Source organism: Danio aesculapii, chromosome 24 (genome assembly GCF_903798145.1).
Source record: "Danio aesculapii chromosome 24, fDanAes4.1, whole genome shotgun sequence".
NCBI lineage: Eukaryota > Metazoa > Chordata > Actinopteri > Cypriniformes > Danionidae > Danio > Danio aesculapii.
In genome coordinates this window covers 16,412,555-16,439,807 of record NC_079458.1, presented here as the reverse complement: position 1 = coordinate 16,439,807, position 27,253 = coordinate 16,412,555, and the positions used below count along the sequence as shown (strand labels likewise).

Below are 27,253 nucleotides of genomic sequence, written 5' to 3'. Positions count from 1 at the left end.
ATTGAAGAAATTGTTGATATGAGTTGTGTTGTATCTGGATCTATTGAAGCAGCTGTTGATCTGAGTTGTGTTGTTGTATTGGAAGTCATTGATAAAGTTGTTGATGTGAGTTGTGTGGTTGTATTGGGAGTAATTGAAGAAGTTGTTGATGTGTGTTGTGTTGTTGTATCTGGATTAATTGAAGTAGCTGTTGGTGTGAGTTGGGTTGTCGTACTGGAAGTCACTGAAGTAGATGTTGATTTGAGCTGTGTTGTTTCTGGATTCACTGAAGTAGCTGTTGGTGTGAGTTGTGTTGTTGTACTTGGATACACTGAAGACGTTGTAGTTGACGTGTTAGTATTCATCGAAGAAGATGTTGATGTGAGATCTGGAGGATTTGTTGTGGTTATAGGTTGTGATGTTGAACCAGGAGAGGGATTGATGTTCTGATTCGTTATTTGGTTCTGTCCTGTGTAAGAAAATGAAAGGAATTAATTTTGATTACTACACCATGTATGTAGTCCCAAAATGCACTGTGAAAACCAGGACAAATCAATACTTACTACATGCCCTTAACAGAAGTTAACAAGCACAAAACATGAATCACGTGAAAAAAAAATCATCAAACATAATGGCAATCGAGAGGTGCTTTCTAAAAAGAACCCGTTTCTTTAGTTAACATGAATAAACATAGCTAGACAAGTTAATATATCAAACAGTAATAAATGATTAATGACTGAAATTTTGATGGTATATTCATTCATTTTCTTTTTGGCTTAGTCCCTTTATTAATCTGGGGTTGCCACAGCAGAATGAACCACCAACTTATCCAGCACATGTTTTACACAGCGGATGCCCTTCCAGCTGCAACCCATCTCTGGGAATGTTGATTGTATATGAAACAATCAAATTATTTAGCAATAATTTGCTTTTAAAAACGTCATAAAATGAATTTATAAAGCATAGTAGTTCTGCTGTTTATAAAATCCTATTTGGATATTGTACAAGCACACTGTCATGTCACACTCAATGGGCCCTATCATGCACAATAAGGCGAAAGATGTGTTTGTTGCGATTTGTTGCTATTTTCAGACCAGCACAACCCTAATTTTCACGTTTTGCGCCACATTGTTTGAATACCAAATCTATTTGCACCACTTTGTGGACTCATGGGTGTTTCAGTCTGAAAAGGAGGTGTGTTAAGGCGCATTGTTGGCACGTTGCTATTTTGAGGAACTGGAGACATATGCCACCACCATATGGGGCATAAAAATAGGATGTGTTTCCTAGTTATTTTTGTTCATTTTTTTGTTTGCTGGAAATTAGAATTGGATTTGGAAATAGTTTTGAAACAAATCTTTAAGCTTAACAAAAAAAATTATATATGTAGGCTAATGGATGTCTTTGGTGAAGTGCGTACAACACCATTTCCTTATCCACGAAAGTAAAGGAGTAAAGTAAAGAGAAAGTAAAGAGGCTGAATGGAGTAGCCTCATTCTTTATCCTTTTACAAAGACTGCCATTTAAATAGCAAATGCGCCATGGCGTGACGCAACGGACTCTTTAAGGGAATGGGAGATGAGACTGATTGGTTTAATGCACATTATGCTCAAACGAACCCATAACTCATTAAGAGAATAAGCACAACCGTGTTATACCATGCGCCAGGGTGCAGAGCGTATTTTTCCATCCTTAAAATAGCAAAAGTGGAATTGGACATGCCCTTGATGTTCTTGCACCATGTGCTTTAGACTTTTCGCCTAGATCATTAAAGTAGAGTCCAATGTGTCCCAATGTGTAGTGAATCAAGCTCATCACTATCTCTACCAGGGCCTGAATTCATGTACACAACCTACTGATCCACAACCCTGTAAGCTATGAAGTTGATTGAGATTCATGTTGTGTATTAGCTTTGTAGTCTGCTGCTTTAAATCCTTGAGTTTGTTAAAACAGGATGGATTCTAATAGGCTGTTTTTATCATTCATAAGATATAAAAAGTGATTCTAACAATATCGTTCTTGCATTATCATTATAATTATGATGTCAACTGCTATTCTTTTAAGGGAGTACTACACACAAAAAGGACATTTACCCATTTTCTCTCTATGTTGTACAGAAAAAAGTTGTTTTGAGCCAAGTTAGTATCCTGTAGTCATGGATTTCAATAGTATAATATATTTCCCCTATTCTAGGAAATGCCCATGCCAAAAATTTATATTTTTTTTGTGTTCAACAGAAATAAAAAAAATCTTATTATGGTTTGGAACCACTTGAGGGAGAGTAAATTGTGATTTAATGGCCCACTGACTAAAGGCGATTTAGCACTCACACACACACACACTTCAGCTTTTGATATTCAGCAACATCTTTCATCTGTTTACTGACCTTGGTTGATGTTGGTCTGTACATTCATGATTACTGAACTTAAAAGTGAGTAGAGCGGACCTTTGAAAGGCAAAGAGGAAGAAACAAAATATGATTCCACACAGCACCAAACAAATGACATGTAAAAATCCAAAATGCAAATTTATACAAATTACATTTTTTCATGAAGTAAACACAACAAAATACACTGTATTTTATACAAATTTCTTTACCCACAGGTTTGTGTTTAAGCTAGTTTTTGGGCCTGTGCTACTGTTGGTAAAGCAAAGATGGAACACATACTTATTGTTTGAGTAATATCCCGGCTGGAAGCTGCACTCTGGGATGCTGAAAGTAGGGAAAAAACATTTAAAACTTTAAATCAAAATAATTTCTAGCAAACAAACTGGTACATTTAATTAAGTACAGTGAAAGAATACACAAAGAAGACGTTTTTGTAATTGTGAAAAAAGTGATCGGTGGTTCCCAAAACATGGGTCGCGGGATTAGGCATAGGACGATAACCGTATTCAAGGTACAGCAAGGTACTGCGGTTTGGAAAAGTCAAGGTTTTAAAACCGTTAACATTTTCTGCTATACCGTTCCTAAGGTATGAGTACAATTTTTTATTTACATTTTCTTTTAGGACAACAGTGTCTCCAGCAGAAAAGGTCCCAAAAGATGCCATTTTAAACTGTAAAATAATCTGTGTTTCTAAAACAAATAAAGACAGTAGAAGGCAATCATTGTTTGAATTAATTATTTAGCCTGACATGTTTACTGTTCCAAAATATTTAAAATGTTTACCAAATTAAAATATATTGTGTCCAAAGGGGGAAAAGGTTTTGTATTTTACCCAACAGTAATCACAATACCGTGAAACTGTGATATTTATATCTAAGGTTATCATAACGTCAGAATCTTATACCGGCCCATGTTTATGCAGGATGATGACAGGGGGTTTCTTGGTTATTTCCAAAAGTGAAATAAATTTGATTAAACTATTAGAATGACCATATTTTATCCATAACCCACAGAAGATATAAATAGTTAATAGTTACATAAAAAAAACAACATGCAAATGAAAAGCCATCAGCCTTTTAATTCTTTTTATTTCATTGAATTAGTGCGTTTACGTCAGAATAATAATACAGCAATAGCGTCAGATGTGGCAGATTGATTTTATAGCATCAGGTTAAAATTTCTGACACCTTTGTGGCAATCAAATACATTAAAAACAAATTCAGACCACATCTGAACATTGAGAATGATCTCTGATTGGCGGCCTCCAAAAATAAACCAAGAATAGACTTATGCTGAAAACACTGTGCCCACCAGTCTCTTTAGGTAAGGTTAATATTAAATAAATTAATAAATGACTATAAAATTATATGGTTGTTAGACTGATGTGCTTTTTTCTGTTATCAGTATGCTTGTGTTTATGTAGGCCTATTGTTGTGCACGCAACATTTGTATATTTATAACCACCTTATAAGGAATAGAGGAATTTGGAGGTCGCGTGTCACTGGCATTGTTATTTTGGGGGTCACGGGCTGAAAAGTTTGGGCACCCCTGATCTATATAACTATTAAACTATTATAACTATAACTATTAAAGTATTTTTTGCTCTTTGCACTTGTGAATTAATTCAGATTCTAAATTTCATGTTGATGAATATGATATTAATGTACAGCTGATAGATATACAGTATACTCATATCAGTTTCCTTCATCGCAGTCAAATCTATCAACATCTGAACTTTTCCTCTATTCAAATGTACGCATCTGATGCATCTGTTTGCGTCATGCATTGTACAAGGGAAAAAATGCCTGTTCAGTGCAGCATGCCATGAGATCGAGAACAAAAACAATTTGCAGAGGAGTAGAAATGACATTTGACGTTAAAACAAACACTGACATACCTTCACTGGAAATGATCCAAATCTTATTTTTACTTGTAAACTATCAAGTAAATAATGCCTTCTTAAAGGGATAGTTCACCCAACAATAGAGTCCTCACCCTCAAGTGGTCAAGTTTCTTTTTTCTGTTGAACACAAACTAAAACTATTAAAAAATGTTGGAAGCCATTGACATCAATAGTAGAAAAACAAAATGGAAATCAGTGTCTGTTTTTGAGCATTTTTTAAAATTGTTTTGTTTGTGATCAACAAAAGAAAGAAACTCAAAAAAGGAACTGAGTAAATGATGACGGAATAAATTTTTTTTGGAGAACTATCCCTTTGAAGCACATTAATGATGATTGTTGTGTAAAATCACGGTAAATTGTAAAGATTAGCATACTGTAGATGCATCACATCTTTAATGGTAGCCTACAGATAAATGAAACAATTTTATATTTCCAGCTGAGTAATGGTAAAAACACTGATGTCCGATCAGAATACATTCTGCAATATGTGTTTCAAATAAGCAGAATGATACTGTTAGCTGGTGCGGGCATTAATATAGTTATGATTTTTAATGCAAGCAATTGTGACAGGCCAAACTGTGTTCCATTAATCATTCATTCATTTTCCTTCAGCTTACTCCCTTTATTTATCAGGGGTCACCACAGCAGAATGAACCGGCAACTCATGCAGCATATGTTTTACGCAGTGAATGCACTTTCATCTGCAACCCAGTACTGAGAAACGCATTCACTCTCACATTTACACATACACTATGGCCAATTTAGTTTATTAAATTCACCTATAGTGCATGTCTTTGGACTGTGCAGGAAACAAGAGCGCCCAGAGGAAACCCAAAGGGAGAACTCCACATAGAAATGCCAACTGATCCAGTAGGAACTCAAACCAGCAACCTTCTTGCTGTGAGGCGACAGTGCTAATCACTGAGCCACTGTGCCACCTTGTTACATTAATGCTTTCTGACGATGCATTCAGATCTAGATTCACAATCTAGGCAGGAAGAAAGAAACAAAAATGAATGCTAACAATTTTGTTTCATTCTGCCCTGCCTAGATTGTCAAAGCAGCATATTTTTAAAAAAGTTTTTGCGTTCCCTCGCAAAAATGTTTTGCATTATCTCGCAAAGATGTTTTGCGGTTCAACAAACACTTTCTATTCACTTCATACATGACAATCCTCATGTTTTTGCTGGGATTCTCCCGTATTTTACCATTCATTCCTGCTATCATCCAATCATGATGTATTTTCCCATATTTCTCCCATATTTTTAATCTTGAAAGCATGTTTAAATTAATATAAAAATGTCTGCATTTACTTTCCTTTTATCAAATCTGTGCATCGATCGTCGCCCTTCATATGCAACCTCTGAATCAGTATAAGCGCTGACTGACAGATGCGCTTCGTACAATTCATGGGGGTTCTCAGTACTGTCTCTTACCTAAAACAGCTGACTTTGTTTATGACAAGTAAATCCAAATGTGCATTGCTGCTCCAGGAGCTGTTTGAAAACCATTTATTTAAATGAACTGCTTCAGAGATGTGTTTGAAAATTCACCTAAACATTATTAGGGACTATTTGGTATTTAAATTTTTTTTTTTGTTAATTGGAATTTGTGCAATATCTGTTTAGTTGTAATTGGGTTAGATGTAGTAATGGATTAGTTCACCTAAAAATTAAAATTCTGTTATGAATCACTCACCTTCATGTACTGCCAAACCCCTGAGACATTCATGCATCATCAGAACACAAGTTAAGATATTCTGATTAAATCTGAGAGCTCTCCCGTCCTTCATAGACACAAGGGTCACAAGGTTCCAGAAAAGAAACCAAAAGCATTGTCAAAACATTCATATGAAGCTCCATGATTAATTTTGTTAGCAAAATTGTCTCCCGCATTAGGTTAGGATGCAAGGTTACGTTGTACTGCCTGTTGTAAACTCAGACCCTGACCTGAAGCAGGAGGGAAGATATAGGCAATACGTTATATCTATATATCTAAGTTATATATATGTTAGTCTATATCTAAGATAATATATATACAAGGTATAGTCATATTTACAGTTTTTTGGCACACAAATGTTTTTATGGAGCTTTTTCAGTTGATCCCCTGACGTCACCTGAAATATTTTGACAATATTTTGTTTTTGGTTCCTTTTCTGGAATTTGTCTCGTGACTGTTGCTGTCGATGGAGAATGAGAGAGCTAAAATATCTAAATTTGTGTTCTGATGATAAAGAGGCTCTCTGGAGATTGAAGTAAGATGAAGGGGAGTAATTAATAACAGAATAATCATTTTTGGGTGAATTCTTTAAGGTTATTCAATCTTATTATTCTATCTTTCCCAAGACATTTAGCCACAACCACACTACAGTACTACTCAGTGAAGTGAAATCACACTTGCACTGCACTTACCGTTGATGAAGGACGGAATTACCGGTGCATCGCGTTTCTTACGCAGATGCTCTATGCCTAGAAGATGAGATATAGAAATAGCATGCACAAATCATAGAAAGTCAAGAGCAAGAGTGCTGCTACCGCTGCCCTTCTTGTACTCTGCATCAAAATCAGATCTGATCATTTCAATCAAGACACACTCGCCGTCTGGCTGTATTTTGAAATGTTTCAAATATCCTGTAGGATATTTGAAATTGATTTGACTTCATAATTTCCTGTGGAGGACAAACTCGTGTCTTATACACTGAGCTCATGCCCTTCTGGAACAGAGAAGCCAGGTTTAATCAGATGTGTATTGGATGCATTTTACTCGCTGAAATACCACAAAAATAATGTTAAATAAATTCTGATGCAGGTAACAAGCAAGGCTAGTAATGTTGGAAAAATCAACCTGAGTCAAAAACTGTGTTTCAGAACATGATAACTTGTTTTTAGCTAGTTCAAGATAGTCATTAACTGTACATGACATGGTCTTAATTGAACATTTGCTATCCCAGTCTGGTAATTCACTAGTGTTTGCTCATTGTTAGCTGATTCTAGTTAGTCTTTAGCTGATTCTAGTTATTTTCTGGCCCTGTCTAGCCATTGGATAAAGTAAGCTGATTATTATTCGGCCCTGTCTATTCATTAGGTGGACCATGCTGGATATTATCTTTCCATGTCTAGTCATTAGGTGATCCTATTTGGCGATAAGGTGATCCCAAATATTAGGTGCACCAAGTTGGTTATTTTGTGGTACTATCTTGTCATTGAGAGATCCAACTTGGCCATTAGTTAGCTAGGAGTTATTTAAGCTGTTTATCATAGGGCCCTGTTTAGCCATTAGGTGGACCAAGCTGGTTATTAGCTGTCCATATCTAGTCATTATGTGATCCCATTTGGTCATAATGTGGTCCTAGCTATTAGGTGGACCAAGCTGGTTATTTTGTGGTCCTATCTAGCCATTAGGATATCCATCTTGGCCATTAGCTAGGAGTTATTCAAGCTGTTTATTATAGGGTCCTGTTTAGCCATTAAGTGGGCCAAGCTGGTTATTACTGTATGTGGTCCTATATAGTCATTAGAAGATCCAATTTGGTCATTAGTTGGTCCACGCAAGGAGTTATTCAATCTTGACCAAGCTGGTTATTATCTGACCATGTCTAGTCATTAGGTGATCCAATTTGGTCATAATTTGGTCCTAGCTATCAGGTGGACCAAGCTGGTTATTTTGTGGTCCTATATAGTAATTAGAAGATTTAGCTTAGTCATTAGTTGGTCCAAGCTAGGAGTTATTCCAATCTGGTTATTATGGGGCCCTGTCTAGCCATTAGGTGGACCAAGCTGGTTATTATGTGGCCATGTCTAGTCATTAGGTGATACAACTTGGTCAAAAGTTGGTATTAGTTATGAGTTATTCAAGCTGGTTATTATGGATTACTGTCTAGCCATTAGGTGGTCTAACTTAGTCATTAGTTGATCCCAACCAGTAGTTATTCAAGTTTGTCGTTACCTACAATCTAATTCAGCAGCAAAAATATGGTACCAGCTAAAGGTGATAACCACTTTAGACCAGCTAGAAACTAGCTACCATGTTCCAAAAGCACAGCTACTAGCTAAAGCTGATATTTCCAAGAAAAACATTTTATCTACAAAAGAACACATGCATGAAAGAGACTTTTCTTCAGAAGATAAATCATCATGCATGTTATGCATCATAACACTACATACAGAATGTCCCCAACAATTCACATGCTGTTTATTACAAACAAGACATCAGTTCTGATAGTTAATTCATCTTTAAACAGCTGGAGAGAAAAATACTTTGCATACTTTTAGTTCAGAGAGAAAAAAGTGCTTGAGGCTGTTGCAGAGTTGATCTGACGCTGTCTAATACACAGTCATTACGCAAATAATCATTGTTATTTTAAGACTGTCTCTGTTATACACTACCGGTTCAACAGGCTTTCCTCTTGTGAATCAGTGTTACTCACCACACTGCAGTGTGTAATCTTGGACTCTGGCCTGGGCTCGTGTGATAGCCCAAATTTGTGAATCCCAGCCAATCACTGTCCCATCTTCACAGGCCTTGTGGTCTCCTACATCATCCCATATGCGGAACAGGTAGAGCTCAGTTGTGGCCATTTTTACCCCAGGGGAGGCTTCATTTGGTTGGCAACCCAGCAAAAGACTCCCAGAAGAGGGGATTGCTCGCGCAATGGCAGTGCGCTGATATACTTCTGAATTTCCGCCTATTGTCAGACTAAAACTCTTGCTAAAGGCATCCCATCGTAGGCATATGTGATGCCAGCGTTGAGCGGTCAGCTGGACAGTGAATTGGTGTCGTACACCCAACAGCCAGGCGTACAGGTTGTTTTGGTCCCCCTGCAGGGCCAGTTCATATCGGCGTGTCGGCGCTGAGACATAGCTAAATGCAGTCCATGTTCCTTGGGAAAGGACCCGTATGTTCACACATATCGTTGTTTGGAAGAGCACAGGCATACGGCTCTGTCCCTGGAAGGTCCAGTGGTCATCGCATCCTTGCAGGACAGCTTTAGCATCAGACATAAAGAAGCCATCAGCTTGAGAGAGAGAGAAAGATATTGTAAATATATATATATATATGTAAAATGTAAATATAAGGTTTTTCATAGTACATTTTAAATCATATGTATAATTTAGAAAAGTAAGCAATCAGAGATATGAATAAAGTCAATTCAAACATGAATTTCTATTATCAAATGTATGTTTTTTTTCTCTGAAACACCTTTTTATCTTTTCAATTTTTTAACCCTATACAGAAAAACCAGGAGCATCATATGAGCTTCACATGTTAAAACCAAATATTAAAATCATAAGTAAAACAATGGTTAAATGTGGTTTTGAGGAATTTTGAGATGAAAATGTTCCAAAACTACATGTGAAAATGCTTCAAAACAGCACATGATATGTGTAGTTTTTTTATTTCAATCATTCATAACAGGTCTGCATATACACTCATTTATATACACATATACACATTTTAGGTACACCTGTCCAACTACACGTTAACGCAAATGTCTAACCAGCCAATCACATGACAGCAACTCAGTGCATTTAGGCATGTAGACATGATCAAGACGATCTGTTGCAGTTTAAATTGAGCATCAGAATGGGGAGAAAGGTGATTTAAGTGATTTTGAACATGGCATGGTTGTTGGTGCCAGAAGGGCTGGTCTGAGTACTTCAAAAATCGCTGATCTACTGGGATTTTCACCCACAACCATCTCTAGGGTTTACAGAGAATGGTCTGAAAAAGAGAATATTCAGTGAGTGGCAGTTCTGTGAGCACAAATCCTTGTTGATGCTAGAGGTCATAGGAGAATGGCCAGACTGGTTCGAGCTGATAGAAAGGCAACAGTAACTCAAATAACGACTCATTACAACCGAGGTATGCAGAGGAGCATTTCTGAATGCACAACACGTCCAACCTTGAGGCGGATGGGCTACAGCAGCAGAAGATCACACCGGGTGCCACTCCTGTCAGCTAAGAACAGGAAACCGAGGCTACAATTTGCACAGGTTAACCAAAACTTGACAATAGAAGATTGGAAAAACATTGAGTGGTCTGATGAGTCTCGATTTCTGCTGCAACATTCAGATGGTAGGGGCAGAATTTAGCGTCAACAACATGAAAGCATGGATCCATCCTGCCTTGTATAGTCAGTTCAGGCTGGTGGTGGTGGTATAATGGTGTGGGGGATATTTTCTTGATGCACTTAGGGCCCAGTAGTACCGATTGAGCATCGTGTCAATGCCACAGCCTACCTGAGTATTGTTGCTGACCATCTTCTGATGGCTACTTCCATCAGGAAAACACACCATGTCATAAAGCATAAATCATCTCAGACTGGTTTCTTTAACATGACTATGAGTTCACTGCAGTCAAATGGCCTCCACAGTCCTCAGATCTCAATCTAATACAGCACTTTGGGATGTGGTGGAACGGGAGATTCGCATCATGGATGTGCACCTGACAAATCTGCAGCAACTGCGTAATGCTATCATGTCAATATATATCAAAATCTCTGAGGAATATTTCAAGTATCTTGTTGAATCTATGTCCCAAAGGCTTAAGGAATTTCTGAAGGCAAAAGAGGGTCCAACCCAGTACTGGTAAGTTGTACCTAATAAATTGGCCGGTGACTATTTAATATATCAAATATTACAAATATATCAAATATCTTGGTAAAAGGCCTTGTTAATATTAATAATAATAAAACAAACCAAAAAACAATTGAGAGGTGGGGCAAGTTATTACATATTGATTAAACATTACAATGAATTTTTTGGAATAAAGATGAGGTGACATCTAGCATTGTTGAGCCGTATACTGTAGGCATTTAAATAGAATTCCAGACATTCTGAAATTTAATCATGATGTGAATGATTTCCCCATGCAGATTTTGCAATGGGTGTAAACTGGTCACATGAATTCGACACGAAGCTATTTGATATCCAAAATGACATCTGTGGGAGTTGTGCTTCATGCTACACCATTAACAACAGAAATATTACATTTTTGCCTATGAAATTTTATCTGAATTATGCTTTTGTAAACGCATCTAAACATGCACTACTGGTTCCAAACAACACCTGATATTAGAATGTAAATGGGGTCAGTGCTGGTTTCAGTTAAATTTAACTTGTTATTTTTAAGAAAAGGTTAGCATCATCTAGAATGACAACTTCTATCAAAGGCTATAACTGTCTGTTTGGCCACTGACATTTATTATATACAACCTACAATATGAACCACAAAATGTATGAAGACAGTGTAACCTTTCGTCTGACAGTAAAAATTATTCTGCTCTGTTAAATCATCAAAAACGTACCCTCGCACCTCTCCCTTAGACCTGTGCATTTTGCTCGCCACTTCCCCATGAGGCCTGTCAGTTTCATAATGCTTCTGTTTGGTGCTTTGACAAGCAAACAACCAGCTAAAACAGGCTGGCCCAGATTTAACTGAAAGGAACAACTTTAGCTCCCCTGACTGGCATATGTTGACTGATATTACATGTGTGAGAGCGTGTGATTCAGGCATTCCATGAATACTAAAGGCATGACGTTACACCTAGCTATGTCGAAACAGAGCTAGCTGCTAGAACTGAACCAGCATTTCCTGGACCTTAGCCAGTTTAGATGACATGTTTAATTATGATGGATAGATGTATATTCTGTTTATGCAACTTTATATTATCCTTTATTTAATTTCATAAAATGTCAATGTTGTCCTTTCTTTAACAAAGGTTTACCAAATTAGATTTCTAATTTACTAAAAGTAATGATGCTACTAACTAATCTTCCTTTTTAATCACGGTATAATATCGTTAATATGGCCTTTGCAATCTTAACTTTTTTTCCCCTGAAAAGCAGCAGCTTAATGTGACCAGGGTAAGGATGGAAGGATTAACCAACACAATCTCACGGCAATTCGTAACTTTTTCATTTAGTGGCTAATTCGTATGAATTCGTACGATCTAATTCGTATAATTTTGTACAATTTGCTCATCCCCCAATGACGGTTGGGTTTAGGGGTGGGGTTAGGTGCCACGCCTCCTTTTTAAAATCGCACAATTTCGTACGAATTAGCCACTAAACTGACAAAACGTAAAATACTTTCGTTTTCTCGTGAGATCAGGCTGGATTAAACGATTTCACTGTTAACTGTGCTATAATTCGCCACAGTCAATTAATCGTAAAGGCTTCTCAACAATGCGTTTCTGTGTGGATCAAAACTGCTGCAACTAAACAAAGTTATGCCAGCTGTGCTCTATTTAAAGTTCCGTGCTTGTACACTGAGGCTAATATGCACGCACACCGGATTAAAGGCTGATTTTAACTATGGCTGAGGCCGGGGGTGCAGCTGGGGCAGAAAAGTTTGGATGACAGCCAACGCTGTTTTGGGGCCCCCAGAGTTACTAGAGTTATGCTTTTCATAGGGCCTGTACCAGCCAGCGACGGTCTATTAACTAAGGGATGTTCACATTTCCGTCTTTTGTGCGGGCAAGTTTGTTGTTTCCACTGGAGGTGCGCGGCTGTCATTCATTTTTGTCTGTCGTTTATTTTCAGTGTAAAATTATGACCTACTGTATGTGTAAATGCCAAAAACTTTTTCAGTTATCGTAAAGTCCAAAGAGAAATGGACTACTGTTTGTTTTATTATTACTTTGTTAATAACAAAAGAGTTTTGATGTGATTTACAAAATTAAGTGTTTTAAAATTATGAATGCATAAAAATCATGATAACCATGATTATTTCTCAGACTATAATTGTACAACCAAAATCTATAATCGTTGCATCCCTAGACCGGGTGGTCGAAAGTAACATATTACAACTACTCGCATTACTGTAATTAATTATTATTTTCCAGTATTTGCACTCTTTTGAGTTTATTTTTAAAACAAGTACTTTTTTACAAATGTATTTCATTATTCTACTCTGCTACTTTTATAGGCCCATAGAAACGAACTGCCAGTCCTTTCACTCATCATTGCATGTAAAACTGAGCCTGTTTTTTTCCCTTCGCTATCGTCAATTGGTGAAGTTTGGGACTTCTGGAGCTGTGCATGATCGGATTTGTTCTTCAGTGTTTGGGTTTTCAGTAGTGAAACTGTAATTACACTAAACTGAACTAAATTGAACTTCAACTCAAAACTGGACTGAAGCAGTTTCAATTGACTAGAACTTCTATGTTAAGCGCTTTGACACAATCTACATTGTAAAAAATGAGGGGCAGTTCTAAAGGCCCACGATGTTTTGGGGCTTCCAGAGTTACTGTAAGGCTGACATTCTCAGCTTGCATCATCAAGACTGCATCCAGATATTATTGTCCGAGCCTGAGCACACTTACGTCATTGATGATGCGATTCAGTTTTTATTACAGTTTGTGTTCATTATAAAGTAAGAATGATAATAAATCCATGTAAAACAGTCCCTTAAAAGTGACGTCGGGTCAGTGCCAAAGTCCAATCGAACCACGCTCTGGCACACCTCTTCCAACCAGGCCAGGATCGGACAACTAAACCGCGTCTGGGCACGATTCGGAGCACTCAAAGTTGTCAAACAAACCGGAAAATGCACCCAGGCATTACACCCTAAATTGACAAAAAAAAAATTCCTCTTCTGAATGTGACTGTATAGTACATTGTTTTTTCTATGACTAACTGATTTTAGTGATCTGAATAGAGAAAAAGCTTTCTCTCTCATATGTAGTGTTGGTAACTGATTTTAAAAAATGGCTATTCTAGTCATTTAGGATGCAGTCACATTTACTGCTGCACTGCATATTTTTGCTAGTGTAATAAAGGCTGGCTGGTGAGTGCTGTGCTGGTCAACCTCACTCCACTGATCTCAAGAGGTGTTCTGGTGACAGACACTAGAGTCTGTGTCCTTTAGCCTCCTCATTAGAGGTCAGACCCCACATGACAAAATCGCAGGTCCAAGCCCCACTCGAGAGTGTGGGTGGATGTCAGACTAGAGGGGTTACTCTAGCAAAATCCAGTCATTCCACCAATCAGTTATTTTGCTTAATTATACTAACGGTTATATAAAAAGCTTAATAGAGCACAACAGTTGGGTTTTGCAAGTAGAAACGATAGTTATCACCTTATTTTTAAAAGTAACTGATTTCTTGTTATGTGCTCTGAAGTTGTTTCATGATTGTTTATACACCATTGCTGATCCTCTCTTTTTGCATTTTTAATTATTAAAACATGTAATATATATACTGCAAATTTGGCAGTAAACCTGTTATATTGTTTCAATAGATGCAGCTTTAAATGAATAGTACTGTAATTATTTCCTCTATTACAGCAGTTTAGCAGTATACAGTCTTGAACCTTTGTCTTGTATGAATCATAAAGCATTGACATTAATAACACAATTTTTTTAAAATAAAAAATTCAACATGTTTAATGTTATTGAAAGATGTATCTTACATTTTTCACTTTCTTATGCTAATAACATTAAACAAAAAAGAATATATTTCTGTGATGGCAAATTTAACATTTATTTTAAAAGATTCTGACTCTATTTCTTGTTATTATCAATGCTGAAAACAGAAAAAAAAGTTTTGTGTGAAAACCGAGATACATTTTTAACAAGATTCTTTGATGTGAAAGTAGAAAAACAATCAATTTTGAAACTTTAAAAGTGTCTTTACTGTTGCTTTTGATCATGTTAATGAATCCTGCTGAATACAAGCATTAATTACTTAAAAGAAAATACTGGCACCAAATCTAGTGCCCTTTGTTTATAATTCGAAACACAATCAGACACTTTCAACCTCTGCTCTCTAAGTGTTGTGTTAGTGCTTTCTCTTGGGGAATGAGGAATGAAATGGTCTGAATCACTTAGTCTTCACTGTGATCACTACTAATTAATTCATTAAGGCTAGGAGGACCATCATGCTGCAGGGCACTGGACTCCACATTATCTCATTCACTCTTTCTCTTGTTCTCCTTCAGCTAGTCACCCCCGGGGTGTGTGAATTCTCCTGGTAATGTTAGTAATTAATATTAAATCTGAACCAAACGTGATCAGAATGTAAAATGATATTATAAAACACAGTCCTCCTAAAATATGTGGCGAGCTTTCTTCAGCATAGAGTAACTCTTCGGCCCAGCTAACTTGTTTCTTGCAATTTACAGCATCCTTCCAATGCTATTAATCATTTTACTACTTGAACAAGTTTTATAGACTTGTACGGAACTGCTGGCAAGCGATTAGGCAAATGCAGTCTCTCTCTCTAGTTCTCTGTTTGTGCATTGCTCATGCAGAAACAATAATGATTTAATCAGCTTAGCATCTATGCGAACATCATTTGTCAACAAGAAATAAAACAATCTTAGATGCTGTGTGCATAAAAACACTAAAAACTGAAAACTTTGCATCTGTTCTGGGCTGGGTTCCTAGGTCCAATAAGATTTTCCAGCCCATTAACAACACAAAACCTATCCAAAATGAATAAAACTTAGGCTATTTTTTTTCTTGGCCAACCAGAGTCAATTGCTAGTATCCCACAAAGGAATTGGTTTACCATATCTTCTCTGATGTCTTGTAATACACATCGGGCCCCGCACATTCTTTTTTTCTCAAAAAGTGGACCTTTTTGCAATTATACGCCTCATTTTCTATTTAATTATGAAATTTAAGTACTGCATTTTAGTGACATTTTAAGCAATATTCTGAATTAGCTTGTCTGATGGTCATCATAACTACACTTTTTGACTATTTTAGCCAAAGTAGTATTGAAATCAATTCTAATATGGGTCACTTTCAGTGCTTCACACCTTTTTATTGGGGATTTTAGTTTTAAGAATAAGGTCCAAGATTTACAATAAGTGAAGTTTATTTCTAAATTAATTTCAAGAGGATCACGTGCTTATGAGTGTTGATTGATTTTCCGATCAAATGATTTCTAACTCACTATAAATAACCAGAGTTTTTTCAATATCTTCATCTTGATGAACCCACCCACTACCCAACCACCCCTATTCCCCCTCCTTTCCAGATGGGCGACACCGCGGTCTAGTGATTAGCACTGATGCCTCACAGCAAGAATGTCTCTGGTTAAAGTTCCTACTAAACCAGATGGCATTTCTGTGAGGTTTGCTCGTTCTCCCCGTGCTTGCGTGGGTTTTCCCTGGGTTCTCCGGTTTCCTCCCACAGTCCAAAATTAAATTGAACATACCAAATCGATACCATAGTCAAGCTCTTTGCGAGTACACCTCCCCTCAGCCATTCATATCCGTCATTAGCCAGAAGTAAGCCGGGGGGAGAACTACCTGAGCCCAAACTCCCCTGTCACCTTGGAAACGGGAGGGAGCCCAGGGCTCGAGGATCTCTTAAGCTCAGTGCTCTCACCCGGGAGAGCATGCCAAACATGCTTTATTATCAATCATCAGCTTAGTGAAGAACAATATAGTAGCGAAAGAAGACTTCTCTTACGTCAGATTGTATGTATAGCGGCATTTTGCTCTAAGCTGCTATCTCAGTAAGGGCAAATAATGACACGTGAGTCTGTTGTGAAACCTTTTTCATCTTTTATTTTCGTCACATCTTGTGCCGTCAAATCAGTGAAATAGCTCCATTGTTAATCACCAAATACCAACTCACGGTCTGAAAATTGTTTCCTTTTCCCTTACTCACTCCACCTACTACCTTGGCTGCCTTAAATCACAATTTGCATCGATAGAATAAAAGTCTAAATTCATAAAATCAAAACAATAAAGCAAATACTCAAACTTGAATAATATACAAAAAGCAAATACTCAAGCTTGAATAATATACAAAAAACAAATACTCAAACTTGAATAATATACAATAGTTAATCAAACGTAAACGTAATAATGATCAAATCATCCAATTGACCTATTTAGTCCAAACATAATAATAGAAAAAAGAAATGGCCCCAACAGTATGTTTTCTTGCACAGCTGGATGTTGGACACATGAAAAATATCTGTTAGCACTGGCCAAAAGTGATTAGCTGAAGTTACGCCAATAGAGGCTTGATCTTAAATCTTTTTTCGATGGGTTATTTTCACCATGATGGCATAGCTGTCAAAGTAGGAAAAGATGGTCCAATATTTATGCAAATGTGATCTTAGAATCGAGAAGCAGCACGACTGACAAAAATAATTGTGTTCTATTGAGGAAAGCAGGTGAATACCAAATGAGAGGATGATCACTCACGCGCACAGGTGATGTGATGCGCGCAACAGTTAAAAAGTGTATATATATATATATATATATATATATATATATATATATATATATATATATATATATATATATATATATATATATATATATATATATATATATATAAAATTTTTAAATTCTAATTTTCTTAAAAGGGTTCGACAATAAGAATGGTCCATCCTTATATATATATATATATATATATATATATATATATATATATATATATATATATATATATATATATATATATATATATATATATATATATATATATATATATATAATATATAATCCCAACCAATAATTATTTATTTTTGGTGTGGTCAGTCATAAATTTGGTAAATCCGAAATTTTGAGGCCTGAAAAGTCATGTGAAATAAAAACTAATTGCAATGCAACACTTTGCTCATGCACACTGAGCAAGCTCATACACAACACAAAAAAAGTAATATGAATGAGGAGGCATGCGGACATAACACAACATCTAAATCAAGTGATTTTAGCATGTCAAACTCAAATTTATGCATAAAAAATATATTTTCCCAACAACAAAAGTGTGGCTAGTGGAAATCTACTAGCCACAGTGGCTGGTGATCAAAAAAGTTCATGTCAAGCCCTGCATGTGATCAAGTATCAAGACAATGCTGTAGTCTGTACAAAACACTTCTCAAAATTGCAAATGATAAAACTTTTCAGTTTTTAGCTCATTTTTGTTCATGTAAATGTACTGTAGCCTGAATACTGTAAAAACAAAGTGTGCTGCTTTAGATCACAAGTTTGGTCTTTCTTTTCTCTTTTTTAGCAAAACTGCAGTATATTGTACTAACCTTGTGGCAGAAGGTGAATCCAAAGACAGAGGAACCAAACAAAGTGATGTTTGGACTTCTTGTATCGTCCACTCAGGTGCTTGCTATGCTTGTAAAGCATCCTTCCAAGAAAAAACAAACAAAAGAAAACTTTTCTTCAGAACGAAAAGAAAAAGTGTTTTCATCTAACAATAGCAGGGTGTAACTAGGAAAAGATCAGTATTGCTGTGAAACTTTAGAGTGTCAGACAACATGAAATAAAAATGGACCCTGTCTGTGTTCAGAATACACATTTATGGCCTAATGCTTGTGCTTGGGGTTTAATATTATCAAAATTATTATTTATGTAGGTTACATTCGTTGGAAGTACAATTTGCAATTCATGCGTCCTGTTCAATGCATTGTCCGAATCTCTATGTATAGAATTCTGCAACATTACAATATTTTCATATGTTTGATTAGGTTCTGTATTGTTTTGACCTTTCTAGCATTACTATATTTGGTTTAACCTTCATGAGAGAGGTATTGTTTAAGAGGCTTAAGCAGATGCCATGGTGTATGCCACATCATTTGACTATCTTGTAAAATTATAGACAGAATGATTTCTGAGTTATTATTAAATTTAGATTTAATCACCTGCAGACACTTTTATGCAAAGCGATTACAGAATAAAAAACACAGACAATACTTACTCTGCCTTACTGTACAAATTAGAATAACTTATATATTTGTTACACACTTATTAATGGTCAACACAAAAGAACAATTGAAAGATATTGGAATGTGCACTCAAGTCCTGTGAAATAGGAGTTTTCTGTGTCCTGCAAAAGTCCATGCTCTATAAAAGGGGATAAATGTCTTACTTGATTTAAAGATGGAAAGGACAGGAAACGTAAAATGTCTGAGGCTGGTTTAAAGTAATAGGACAGACTGAGATGCTTTGCTGTTGAAAGTGATTAAATGGATGTGCGGGGGTGTTTGAATAAGACTGATGAATTTCTGGTTTACTGTCCAGACAAAAGCAGACGGGCTTTACTAACTTTGTACGAGAGGCAGTAATTCTGTCTTATGTAAAATGGCACCCTTTCATCAAATCCGTCTGGCCGTTTATTTATTTAGGAACTCACACATATCAATTCTTTTGCTTTCTATCTACCTTAACATTCTCTTTCTAAACATTATACTAAATGTAATGTCTAATATCCCTGGCTGTGCATTAGCTTTGCCATTTATCTTAATGCAACTGCTCTGTTGTAATTTAATTATTATGGAAAACGACTTTTGAATAGCTGTCAGTGTTGAAACCTTCGTTTTTTTTCACATACACTCCCTGACAAAAGTCTTATCGTCGATTACAGTTGTAAGAGCAACAAATAATAACTTGACTTCTAGTTGATCATTGAAAAAGTGGCAGAAGGTAGAATTTTCAGATGAATCATCTGTTGAACTGCATCCCAATCATCACAAAAACTGCAGAAGACCTATTGAACCTGCATGGATTCAAGATTCTCAAAGAAATTAGTTAAGTCTGGTAAAGGAAAAATCATGGTTTGGGGTTATATTCAATATGAGGGCGTGCGAGAGATCTGCAGAGTGGATAGCAAAATCGACAGCCTGAAGTATCAAGACATTTGTGCTGCCCGTTACATTACAAACCACAGGAGAGGGCAAATTCTTCAACAGGATAGCACTCCTTCTCATACTTCAGCCGCCACATCAAAGTTCCAGAAAGCACAGAGGGTCAAGCTGCCCCAGGATTGGCTACCCCAGTCACCAGAATGAACATTATTGAGTATGTCTGGGGTAAGATGAAGAAGGAGGCATTAAAGATGAATCCAAAGAATCTTGATGAACTCTGGGTGTCCTGCAAGAACGCTTTCTTTGCCATTCCAGATTACTTTATTAATAAATTATTTGAGTAACTGCAGAGATGTATGGATGCAGTCATCTAAGCTCATGGGAGTCATACACCATATTAATTCTTTTTACACGGCACCATGACTTTATATTCTCTACTGTACATTATTTCTGTTAAGTGACAAGACTTTTGTTTAAGTAAAGTCAGACCTTACTGTTGTAATTAAATAGTTAAAAATCAAGGCATGATCATATTTTATTTCAGTAAAAAAAGTATAATCTAGAGGCCTTTACCTTTCATATAAGGCAATTCTGATACCAAATGATCAACCAAAAGTCAAGTTATTATTTGTTGTTCCTAAAATATATATAGGTGACAAGATTTTTGTCAGGTAGTTAAGCAATTGGGATAACAACAAACAAAACTTATACTTCAGGTACACTAAAGCAGGTGTCACAAGACTTATTCCTGGAGGGAATCCTGCAGAGTTTAGCTCCAACCCTAATTTAGCGCACTTGAACAAGCTAATCAAGCTCTTACTAGGTATACTTAAAACTTCGAGGTAGGTGTGCTGAGGCAAGTTGGAGATAAACTCTGCAGGGACATCGGCCCTCCAGGACCGAGACTGGTGACCCCTGCACTAAGCTGTGTTCACAATTTAATTAGTGTCTCAGGATGTCTAAAAGTGCTACAGGAAGGTAATTTACATTAGGACAATGAAACTCATGGCAAAACTATGGCATGATACTATACGTAATGTCTGTTATATATGTTATATACACTGCATAACAAGTTTAAATACTGTAAATCTATCTAGTGTGTATCTGTGTGCAAATACATGGTTGTGTTTGATTAAATGAATTAAACAGACTTTGTTAGTAAATTAAAGGCTAACTAGTTTGTGCCGCAGGGTTTCTTTTTTTTTTTTTTGAGGAAAGTTTTTTTATTATACTCATTATTTATTCATTGTTAAAGTTTGCTGTTTGCTGTTAATGTGCAATGACACTTACACAGTGTCTTTCTTGCCAGGAATTTCTTGCCTGGGTAAATCACTAAAGATTCTTTCTACTATATGTTGGCTGTAATTTTTATATTTTTAGTTGAATTATTTAAGATGTTTTAGAACTAAGATCTTACTTGGAAATCACAATCAGATATATGTTATACACTCACTGGCCATTTTATTAGGTACACCTTACTAGTACCGGGTAGGACCCCCTTTTGCCTTCAGAACTGCCTTAATCCTTCGTGACATAGATTCAACAAGGTACTAGAAATATTCCTCAATGATTTTGCTCCATATTGACATGATAGCATCACACAGTTTCTGCAGATTTGTCAGCTGCACATCCATAATGCAAATCTCATGCTCCACCACATCCCAAAGGTGCTCTATTGGATTGAGAGCTGGTGACTGTGGAGGCCATTTAATTACAGTGAACTTATTGTCATGTTTGAGAAACCAGTCTGAGATGATTCACGCTTTACGACATGACTTGCTGGAAGTAGCCATCAGAAGATGGGTACACTGTGGTCATAAAGTGATGGACATAGTCAGCAGCAATACTCAAGTAGTCTGTGGTGTTGACGTGCAACAACCTGCCACAATCAAAGTCACTTAAGTCATTTTTCTTCCTCATTCTTATGCTTGGTTTGAACTGCAGCAGATCATCTTGACCATGTCTACATGTCTAAATGCATTAAGTTGCTGCCATGTGATTGGCAGATAAAAAATTTGCGTTAACGAGCAGCTGGACAGGTGTACCTAATAAAGTGGCCGGTGAGAGTACATCTATATATGTTGTATTACTCCATGTCAATTCTGTTTTATTTGCATCTAACACTATATTGGATTTATTATACATGTGTACCAAAAGATAAAATGAGGAAATAACACTAACTGCATTATTGTAGGTAGATCGTGTTATTGTCAAGAGTTTGAGGAAAATGCAAAAATATATTTTTTAAAACTGTGATACATTTTATCACGTTATCCTCATTGTGCAGAGGTGGATGTTATTAATAGGTTAAGCATATGCCATTGTTTTATCTTCAGAAATTTAGATGTAAAACATCAGATTAAAGAGCCTGCTGGAGAAGTCAAATCAATACAGTGTGTTATTGATGTTTTTGGTATGCAAACCGGATAGACAGGATTTAAATGTGCTGATAATCTTCAGACTGTATTTCAAAGACAGTTGACAGAAACACTGCTTTAGACTTTTTGATATTAAATGCATATATTTAATTTCCTGCCAAACCAAGGGTATGAAAGCCAAGATAATTCAACATCGAATTCCATTCATAAATGCATATCTGAAATAATTTACCTGTCAAGAAACCCCACATCTAATAATCTGTCTATCAGTCTATCTATTTTTCTGTCTATCTATCCATCGGTCTGTCTGAAAAATAAAACCTCAGTATATATAAAATAAACTTGAAATTATCTTAAAGTTTTCCAATGTCTTGTCACTTTACCCTTCCATGCCTCCATCACAGTAGTATGTCAGTGCACTTTTTATTTATATATTTTATATATACAGTTGAAGCCAGAATTAATAGCCCCCTGAATTATTTAGCCCCCCCCCCCTGTTTATTTTTTCCCCAAATTCTGTTTAACACATTTCTAAACATAATAATAGTAATAACAACTCATTTCTAATAACTGATTTATTTTATCTTTGCCATGATGACAGTAAATAATATTTGACTAGATATTTTTCTAGACACTTTTATACAGCGTAAAGTTACATTTAAAGGCTTTACTAGGTTAATTGGGTTAATTGGGCAGGTTAGAGTAATTAGGCAAGTTATTGTATAACAGTGGTTTATTCTATAGACTATCGAAAAAAAGCTTAAAAATGTTTTTTTTTTTAAATTAACAACTGATTTTATTCTAGCCGAAATAAAACAAATACAACTTTCTCCGGAAGAAAAAAAATTATCAGACATACTGTGAAAATTTACTTGCTCTGTTAAACATCATTTGGCAAATATTTTTTAAAAAGAAAAATAAATTCAAAAGGGGGCTAATAATTCTGACTTCAACTGTGTATATATATATATATATATATATATATATATATATATATATATATATATATATATATATATATATATATATATATATATATATATATACAGTTGAAGTCAGAATTATTAGCCCCCTTTTGTTTATATATATATATATATATATATATATATATATATATATATATATATATATATATATATATATATATATATGTTTATATGTTTATATATATAAATGTTTTTATATATATATATATATAAACATTTATGTTGGTTTAATTTAGTTCAGTGTAGCCTACTGTATGACATAGGGAAATCGTTTTCATATAAAGTTATGCAACTGTTCACCATTATTCCAGTGGTCTATAGGTTACATTTTAAACCACATATATTAAAATAGGACCCCAATTAATCAAACATTTTAGGTATAATAAATTAAAAAATAGCTCAGTTTTGTTCATAGCTTTAGATGGAGTGCGTGACGCGTCATATCACCAAAACCTGTCAATCATTGTGCTTGTCGTTCAACTTCTCAATTTCTACTTATGCTTACCTTTACGTTTTTTTTTACCTTCGTGTTGTGCATAAACTTTCAAACAGCTTCTTCGTGTTAACAAATATCAATGAACCCACTTATTTTTCATTTGATTTGGGCTACAGTTGTCAGGATTTGTTCTTTAAGTCTCGCACTTACCTGGTGACTTCGTGCGTGATGCGCCTGAAGACATCCTGAACTCGCGGGTCTTTTCCCGCTCTTAACTTCATCCAAACCGACCCGCGTGAAGTAAATCCCGCTGTGGATCGACGTGGTCACAAGCAGGTAACGAAAAATAACAATGAAATCAGCTTAAACTCGGGTGAAAGCTAAAATACAGCTCTTGGGGTTGAAAAAATGTCGACACTCCCATTATTATGAGAACTTGTTTCCAATAAGAGGATGACACGCCTTCCTATGTGACTTGGTGACATTTCAGTCAGCATTTATAATAATGTATTCTAGCTTTTCTTTGTCAAAACCAAGATAGTTATTGGAGTAGCCTATCCATCTATGCTGTAGCAAAATTGCACTGCATCGTAGGTGAACGTTTTCATCATTAAGGCTTAAAGATCAATAACTGTACAGGTTATAATTTTACCTGAAAATTTTATTTATTGGCTTCGAATAATATTACATTAAAATGCTGGGTTTGTCAACTCTTTTGGCAAGACACAGCAAATGAGCAAGGTAAACAAAAACTAGTTCCCTTCTACTGCACCACCATGCCTTGTTACTCTAGATACTCTTTAATGACATTAATTACAAGATTTCTAAAATTGTATATTTAAATATGCAGATTGCAGATTCATTACTTTATTAAATATGTACTCATTTCACATCTTTGCATACCTTTCAAGGACAAGAATCTGTAAATTGCGGTGACCTATTTGTTTTTAGAGCTCCAAAATTCTGAAAACGTGGAAAAAAAGATATTGTGTATATTCACGCAAATTATATCTGATTCTAAGTAAAAAATCTTCATAATACAGATATGAATAAAATGGTAACGTTTGGTGTATGTAAGTTGCTGCAGTGAATATTTAAAAAATATGTATACTACCGGTCTAAAGTTTGGGGTTCAAACTTTTTCCATGTTTTGTTTTAAGACAGTAATTCTGTACATCAAGGTGGCATTTTTTAAATGTAAAAAAACATTGTTAAACATTTATTACAATTTTAAGTAAATGCTTTCTTATTGTATGTAGTTTCAAATGAAATTATTACTCCAGTCATTATTGCTTTTACTTTTACCATTAATAATAATAATTAATATTATTATTACTATTATTATTATTATTAATATTGGAATGATTTCTGAAGGATCATGTGACTGAAGACTGGTGTAATTAAGCTGAAAATTCATCTTTAAAATGACTGGAATAAATTATTAAATTAAATTATAAACTACTTTTGAACATTTATTTTATAGTACAATAACTTTTCACAATTTTATAGTTTGTACTGTATTTTTGATTAAATAAATGCAGCCTTGATGAGCAGGATAAGCTTATTTTAAAGCATTTAAAAATTATACTGACCCCAAACTTTTGATCGATAGTGTATTTTAATTTAAATCTAGACAGAAAAAAGTCCCAAGTGTATTTTAAATGTTTTCTTTACATTAGACTTAAGAAAAAACACACAAAAAGCCCATTTTTTACATAGCCATAGCTTTTTTTGACAAAAGCCCATAATTTAAGAATTGACAGGTGGATAAAGAAAAGCAGTGTTTTGCCCACAGTGTCTTACTGGTAACAGTACTCCTATTGTGTTTCACCATGGATACTAAGAGTAAAAGTAATGTGGTGGCAATTGGTCTTTCTTTTAGACATAGCAGGGAGCAGGATGTGGACTCAGACATTTCCTGGACCCTGGGCAGTCTGTCAGTGGAGGTAAAGCAAGCCCATCTGTGCATGCCTTGTGTCGGTCCCTCAGGGTTGCTGGTTTTGTGATATTTTGTTGTGAGTAATGCTGACGTCACAGCAAGCACAAATATTTCATGACATGGCAGACGAGCAATTATCTTTTTAGGCAGTAGATGGTTTATGTTAAAATCATAGTTGACTAAAAATAACATTTGTTGTTATTTACTGGCCTGCAAACAAGCGAAAATAGTTATAAAAAATATCTTGCATCTGCTTTTTTTTTTTAAATTGAAAGTTAATGTTCGAGGCTTGAACCAGCAACCTTCTTGCTGTGAGGCGACAGCACTACTTACTGCGCCACCGCGTCACCCTTCATTTGTCATATGAAGATAAAAAACTTAATTAAAGTGTAAATAAACTGAAAAGTATTTCATTGATTAATTGATTCGGAAATTCTGTTTATTAAGCCTAAACTTTGCAATCATGTTGATTTACATGTAAATTTTATGTATTGCCAACTGGAGAGGAATAATAATGGAGATTCTGTTCATTTGTGCCGATGACTTTTCTAAAAAATAAAGCTGATATACCATATACACTTATCAGCTACTTTATTAGGTACACCTGTCCGGCTGCTCCTTAATGCAAATATCTAATCAGCCAATCACATGGCAGCAACTCCATGTATTTAGGAATGTAAACATGGTCAAGACAATCTTCTGCAGTTTAAACTGAGCATCAGAATGGGGATTTAAGTGACTTTGATGTGGCATGGTTGTTGGTGCCAGACAGGGTCTGAGTATTTCAGAAACTACAGATCTACTGGTATTTTCATGCACAACCATCTCTAGGGTTTACAGAGAATGGTTCGAAAAAGAGAAAATATCCAGTGAGCAGCAGTTCTGTAGGCGCAAATGCCTTGCTGATGCCAGAGGTCAAAGGAGAATGGCCAGACTGGTTCCAGCTGATAAAAAGGCAACAATAACTCAAATAACCACTCATTACAACCGAGGTATGCAGAGGAGCATCTCTGAATGCAAAACGTGTCGAACCTTGAGGCGGATGGGCAGCAGAAAACCACACCGGGTGCCACTCCTGTCAGATAAGAACAGGAAACTGAGGCTACAAATCACACAGGCTCACCAAAACTGGACAATACAGGATTGGAAAAATGTTGCCTTTCTGGTGAGTCTCGATTTCCGCTGCATCATTCAGATGGTAGGGTCAGAATTTGGCGTCAACAACATGAAAGCATGGATCCATCCTGCCTTGTATCAATGGTTCAGGCTGGTGGTGGTGGTGTAATGGTGTGGGGGATATTTTTTTGGCACACTTTGGGACCATTAGTACCATTTGAGTATCATGTCAACGCCACAGTCTACCTGAGTATAGTTGCTGACCATGTCCATCCCTTTATGACCACAGTGTACCCATCTTCTGATGGCTACTTCCAGCAGGATAACACGCTATGTCATACAGCGCGAATCATCACAGACTGATTTCTTGAACATGACAGTGAGTTCACTGTACACAAATAGTACTGGAAATGAATATTTCCAGTACTTGCTTGAGTCTAAAAAGGGGGTCCAATCCGGTATTACTAAGGTGTACCTAATAAAGTGGCCAGTGAGTGTATGTCAGACTAATAATCAAATTCAAACATATTTTCTTCTTTATTTTATTCATCTCCAGCTCCAC

At 35.9% G+C, this 27,253-nt stretch overlaps 1 protein-coding gene and 1 long non-coding RNA gene across 2 annotated transcripts; both read right to left on the bottom strand.

Annotated features, from left to right (window-relative positions):
* Window positions 1–4: 4 nt before the first annotated feature.
* Window positions 5–2,694, bottom strand: LOC130218817 (uncharacterized). The gene is made up of 3 exons (XR_008835995.1): window positions 2,648–2,694; window positions 2,366–2,425; window positions 5–448 (listed from the first exon to the last, which is right to left on the bottom strand). It is a non-coding gene; the product is annotated as an uncharacterized LOC130218817 (long non-coding RNA).
* A 3,340-nt stretch (window positions 2,695–6,034) lies between these two features.
* LOC130218067 (adhesion G-protein coupled receptor G4) lies at window positions 6,035–23,993 on the bottom strand. The gene is made up of 5 exons (XM_056450100.1): window positions 23,847–23,993; window positions 18,280–18,380; window positions 8,698–9,285; window positions 6,683–6,739; window positions 6,035–6,057 (listed from the first exon to the last, which is right to left on the bottom strand). The coding sequence occupies exons 1-5, from the start codon at window positions 23,915–23,917 to the stop codon at window positions 6,035–6,037; spliced, it is 840 nt and encodes a 279-aa protein (XP_056306075.1). The 5' UTR covers window positions 23,918–23,993.
* Between the last annotated feature and the right edge of the window lie 3,260 nt (window positions 23,994–27,253).